Source organism: Thamnophis elegans, chromosome 4, assembly GCF_009769535.1.
Source record: "Thamnophis elegans isolate rThaEle1 chromosome 4, rThaEle1.pri, whole genome shotgun sequence".
NCBI lineage: Eukaryota > Metazoa > Chordata > Lepidosauria > Squamata > Colubridae > Thamnophis > Thamnophis elegans.
This window is the reverse complement of record NC_045544.1, coordinates 31,621,698-31,627,534: the sequence shown is the minus strand read 5'-3', so window position 1 is coordinate 31,627,534 and position 5,837 is coordinate 31,621,698. Positions and strand designations below refer to the sequence as shown.

Genomic DNA, 5,837 nt, shown 5'->3' with positions numbered 1-5,837 from the left:
GGAAGGGGCTGGGGGAAATATTATATAGCAATTAGCCTTAATACATGCTGCAGTGTTCAACTGCAAAATTGATTCTACAGCAATTAGCCTTAATTTATGTTGCAATATTGGAATACAAAACTGATAAATGATCATTTGACTTGCAGTTGCAGAATAAACTGCCCAGTCTGAAGTATGTTGCAAGAGTTAAAATGTTATATTCAGAGAATCATAAAGTTTGAAAGGTACCTTAAATGTCTGCTAGTTCAGCCCTTTTTCTGGGGCAGGAAACTGTCCAGCCTTTGCTTGAACACTTCCAGTTATTGCACATTCACAACTCCAGGAGGCAGCCTGCTCCCTGCATGAAGCTCTCACGGCCAGGAAATTCCTTCTTTTGAATTTGGGTCTCCTTCTGTGATGCTTCCACACAGTATTTCTTGTCTTACCCCCAGGAGCTATGAAGACTAAATTGACACATTTCTTCTTGTGACAGGCTTTCAAGTATTTGAGGATTGGTATTTTATCTCTCCTTACCCTTCTAGGAAATTATGTTTATTATGAATTATATTTTATATAAACAAAGGTTAAAGCTGAGAATTTCTAGCAAGCAAAGTTAACGAGTATTCTAAAGCTTGCTTTGCTGGTGATTTTTTTTTTAATGGAAAATAAATTATGACTTATCAGAAAGTAAACAAACAAAACAGTTTTATTTTGTTTCCCTGTTTTATAATATGATTTCTCTTTGTGAAGAATTTATGCGAAGGTACCCAATGAATGTTTCTTATAAATAAAGGTGAGGTAGTGTGAAAACATTGATCGTGGTTTTAAAACCATTAAAACAGTTCAACACAGAAGAAAAAATGTAATGAATTTGTTTATTTGTGTACAAAATGTCATAATTTATCAATACTGTGCAGCAAAATATATTATCACTCACATCCCAAACCAGACAATATTTCACTTATTTTCATTCTCTCTTTGCCCTTTGAAAATGGCAATACTGTTTTGGCAGTTCAGCAGCTAAAAATAAAGTGCTATAATTATGCAGTCTTGGAATGCCTTCACTTCACAAATACAATGTACAATCTTGTATACATCCATGGGTTTTTGTTTGTTTGTTTGTTTTTTTAGTTTAGTTTCACATAATCAGAAACTCCAGACCTGTCACATTCTCAAGAATACACATACATAAAGTGCTACTGTTTAAACATGTCCCCCCAAAACAATTTCACAACATGGAGCTGGTTCATACCAGGCACTGTAATTCACAAAAAGTTGAAAACTGTCACTTTGTGCAAACCTACACAGAGGGAGAAGTCACTTAAACATCACTGGGGGATCTTGAACGAAAGGACACTTTGGATTGAAAGCAGCCACAGAAGAGAACCCACATGGATCTCTGAATCTCTTGGTTTCTGTAGGCATAAATTATGGGGTTGATCATGGAGTTGTAGGTAGCAGGTAAAAGTGTGGCATAAGTATACACCGCAGGGTAGTTTGAATCTCCAATGACACAGTAGATAGCAAAAGGTAGCCAACTGGCTCCAAAGGTCCCAAGGATGATAGCAAGTGTAGAGACCCCCTTTTTGGTTGCAACATAGTGAGATGCGGTTAAGAAGTGCTGTTGGAGTGCAATTTGATGTGCATGCCTGCAAACTATTTTGCAGATTTTGATGTAGAGGTGGAGCATAAGGGTAAAAATGAAAAAGAAGGAGGCAGACAACAAAGTCACATTGCTTTTGGTCAAAGGTCTGACAATACTGCAGGATGAATAATCTTCCATACAATTCCAGCCTAGGACAGGCAATAGTCCTAAGCAGAGTGAAACCCCCCAGGTGATGATTAGCATCATATGAATACAAAAAACAGTCTTCTCTGAGTAATAAGTCAGTGCATTGTATAGAGAAAGATAACGATCGACTGTGATAGCTAATAAGCTACTCACAGAAGCAGTGAAAGAGGCAACTAGGAAACCAACGGTAATAAGGCTGATGGTTTCTGACTGGATCACATATTGGAATACAAAATTAAGGATCAGGCCAACTCCAGCCAGGAGGTCTGCCGTGGCCAAACTCCCGATCAGCACAAACATTGGAGTTCTCAGATTGGGAGTGTAGAATATAATGGCCACCACGATGGCATTTTCGCAGGCAATGATGGTTCCAGAGATGCAGAGCATAATATCCCAAGGATTGAGGATAAAGATGGGGAGCTTGGAGGAAAATTCCAGCGAAGAATTGCCACCGTTGCTCTGAATCCAAGGTGCCGGAGCCCCAGTCTCATTCAAGGGGACGCTTTCGTTCATTTCTGCCACCGCCGGCAAAAGCCACCTGTGCAAGGAGAAAAGACGAGAAAGATGAAGAAAAAAAGGGGGGGAGCGGTTAAAATCAGGCAAAGTCCGTTTCCCTGCAGCCTCTGAAAATAAATAAGAAGTGAAAGAGGAGGGAGAGAGAGAGAGAGAGAGAGAGAGAGAAAGAGAGAGAGAGAGAGAGAGTATGAGGAAGAAAGAGTGAAATCCAGCAGGAAGATGAAGATAGTGTATGAAGAAGGGAGAATTTTTTCTAAGTCTAATCGGAGCAGAAGGAAGAAACAAATGAATGGAAGCCGGTTCGCATCGGTTACAGAGCCCAGCTTGCAGAAGGCGCGGAGTGCTGTCCGTGGTGCTGAACCCCGAGTTTTCTTTCCCCATCTTCCTCTTGACAGCAGAGCTGTCGGGCGCCTTCCAAACCTAAGATCCCAGTCCTTTAAAAAAAAAAAAGCCTCTATTTGCTACCAGGAGCAGCGCGCCGAACCCTTTCTTCTCCTTACGGCTACAATTCTCCCACCTTACACGCCCCCGAACCGGCAGACTGGCTTTCTTACTCGAATTCGATCTCAAAGCCGACGACTGCTTCTCATGGGTCTCGCTGCTTTCGCTGCTGACCGCTGCAAATCTGCTCCCGTCGCGTGGCTGCAAACCCCGGCGGTCTCCGCTTTGCCTTTGGCGGGCAGGAGCCGAGGAGGCGGAGAATTGGCTGCCGCTGCTGTTCACCCGCCGTAGCTCAAGAGTGAGGGAGAAAGAGCGGGAGCCTTGAGACCGCGCTGAGTCTGACGTAAATGAGAGAGAGCGGGGCGAGAGGGCAGGGCGAAACTCCCCGCGCGCTCACATGGAGCTCTGGCCTCGGAGCGCCAGCCCAGCGAGGGGGGGGGCGGAGAAAGGGGAAAAAACTTCCCCAGACGGTGGCATAAAACTAGGGAAAGGGAAAGAGCTGCCAAGCTCCCGGGAGGGGAGGAGAAACAAAAAGAGGGAGGGGGCATACAGTAACTGGGAGAAAGAGAAGAGTGGGGAGGATGTATGGAGGAAACCCGAACCTAGCGGAGGAAAGTGCTGTGGTGTGGAAGTGAGCCATCGTAAACCTGGGGGAGAGGGGACGGGGGAATGGGGAGAAGGGTATCCCGTAAGGAGTGCTCAGCGTTGAGGGCAGAGCAAAGGGACTGACGAGAAAGGGCCCCCAGACAGAATTATATGGACCCTTTGATGCCGACCATAACTACTTTCTGAAGATTAGAGATTCCCCGAAGCCTGAGCCGTTTGAGGGAAAGTAGGGTGATCCACGATTAGTATAAAGTGAATACCACTGGCAGCTCATCTTCCAGCTCCTTCATAGTCTCTATTTCCTGTGCTGTGTTGCACTTCTTTGCCATTTTAAAAGCGATCCTTGCATACAAGTAGCTCAATAGGTGGCAGCATGTAGCCAACCTTGTTTTTATCAAGGAAGCTAAGCAGGATAAAATGTGGGTTTTAATTTAGATGGGAAACCAACCGAGATTCCCAGAGTGTAGGTTAGATTGGAAATGGGAAAACACATCCTGGGATTTTCGTGCGCACCGAACCGTCAGTATGCCGGCAGCAACCCACCCCTGACCAGTGCGTATAGTCAAGTCTATGGTTTTCCCAGTTGCAATGTATGGCTATGAAAGTTGGACCATAAGGAAGGCTGAGTGCCAAAAAACTGAGGCCTTTGAACTATGGTGCTGGAGAAGACTCCTGGAAGTCCCTTGGATTGCAAGGCGATTAAACCGGTCAGTCCTAGAGGAGATCATCCCTGACTGCTCTTTAGAGGCCAGATCCTGAAGATGAAACTCAAATACTTTGGCCACCTAATGAGAAGGAGAAGAGCCTAACGCTGGGAAAGATTGAGGGCAAAAGAAGAAGGGGATGGCAGAGAATGAGGTGGCTGGATGGAATCACTGAAGCAGTCAGCATGAGCTTAAATGGGCTCCGGGGGATGGTAGAGGATAGGAAGGCCTGGAGGAACGTTGTCAAATGGGATCGTGATGGGTCGGACACGACTTTACAACTAACAACAACAACAAATAAGTACCACTTTCATGGGAAGGCAACACCTTCTGTGCACCTTGATGTATAGTTATGCTGGCCATATGGCCATGGAAATGTCTCATTGCAGATATTACATACACACTGGCTCCCTCAGCTAACAAAAAGAGAGGTGAGCACACTGCCCCCTAAAGTTGGACATGAATAGGACACTTCACCTTTATAACCTGTAACCTTGTTGGATTTAGGGTTCTTCTGCATTCTTTTGGTGAGAAGCCCAGTAATTATAATAGTTGTGAATGCAAATAAAAGATTCTTTGTTGCATCTGTCCCCAAACACTTTGTTTCTTTACTTAAGTGGGCATTTTTTCACAACAGTTCCTTCAGTAGCAGAATTTTAAAAGGCCAAAACCGTATATTTTAATAATATACATGCTGCTGTTTATTAGTATTTTATTGCTGAAGTTCTGGAAAGAGTGCTTTATAGTTTATGCATTCATTTAATATTGTTTTCTTAATGTTAGAGCTTCATTAATATGCTGCTGCATTTTTAATATCTGTATTTTGCTCATTGCCCTTTGGTCAAAGGTGCAAAAAATACTTTATAAATATTTAAACGAATGGGCATGAAACTGCTCTCAAACAACCCACTGCTATGCCCTGTGTTAACCCCAACAGATTTTTATGGAACTGATTTTCAAATAACTTTACAAATGTCAAAATAAATAACCATACTTAAATTGTGGTCCTATCTCAGAATCATCCATTGCGGTCATAAGCAGTTCTCTTATATTTTTATGACATTTATATTCAATATATGTTCCCATCCCAAAGAAAATTTAGGCTTTGTTAAAACAAAGGTGACAATTAAAGTACCTTCTCACATTCATCTGAGAACATAAAAAAGCTACTTTACAAGAATTTAATCTGGTGAGCCCCCACAAGCTCCAAAGTACCTTTGTCCTTTTGCATCCAAGCACTGCACAGCCCTAATGAGTTCTGTTGGTGGAACTGAGAATGCAAATGACCAGCTGTCTTCAAGGAGTATAAATCCTTCCATTCCCCACCATCCAGTCAGAGTTGAAGAAGCTTCTTGGATGAGAAATGAAATGTCTTCAAAGAAAAACCAGAAAGTCCATTTGCCTCTTGAAAAAGCACCTTTGGGTCAACCATGACCTGGATGGGTGAGAATCTCTATAGATGTTGGTAGGACATCTTTTTTTCTAAACCAATCTGATGATATTTTCAGTCCCTAAACCTTTGGAAACCTTTTGAAAACAGCTTATTAGATATTGATCACTCACAACACTCACCATTCTTCAGAAGAAGGCCAGTGTGCCTTCCAGTCAAATAATGGGGTAGTTCAAAACTTGGTCTCTAGTCAGTTTCACCTTCAGGGTTCTCTAGTTGCATTTGTTTTCCCAGCAAAGGGGGGGGGGGACCACAATGCCTGAAAAAAGGTAAAGGCTTCCCTGTCCAGTCATGTCCAGCTCTAGGGCTCATCTCTGTTGGCTGAGGGAACCAGTGTTATCCAAAGACA

At 43.2% G+C, this 5,837-nt stretch overlaps 1 protein-coding gene across 1 annotated transcript; it reads right to left on the bottom strand.

The window, feature by feature from the left end:
* Positions 1-1,300: 1,300 nt before the first annotated feature.
* On the bottom strand, positions 1,301-2,293 carry GPR6 (G protein-coupled receptor 6). Its single transcript, XM_032214815.1, has one exon. It carries the CDS (start codon positions 2,282-2,284, stop codon positions 1,301-1,303), a length of 984 nt encoding a protein of 327 aa, XP_032070706.1. The 5' UTR covers positions 2,285-2,293.
* Between the last annotated feature and the right edge of the window lie 3,544 nt (positions 2,294-5,837).

Coding starts and splice junctions, on each gene's coding strand:
- GPR6 (XM_032214815.1), bottom strand. CDS start 2,284: ATGAACGAAAGCGTCCCCTTGAATGAGACTGGGGCTCCGGCACCTTGG.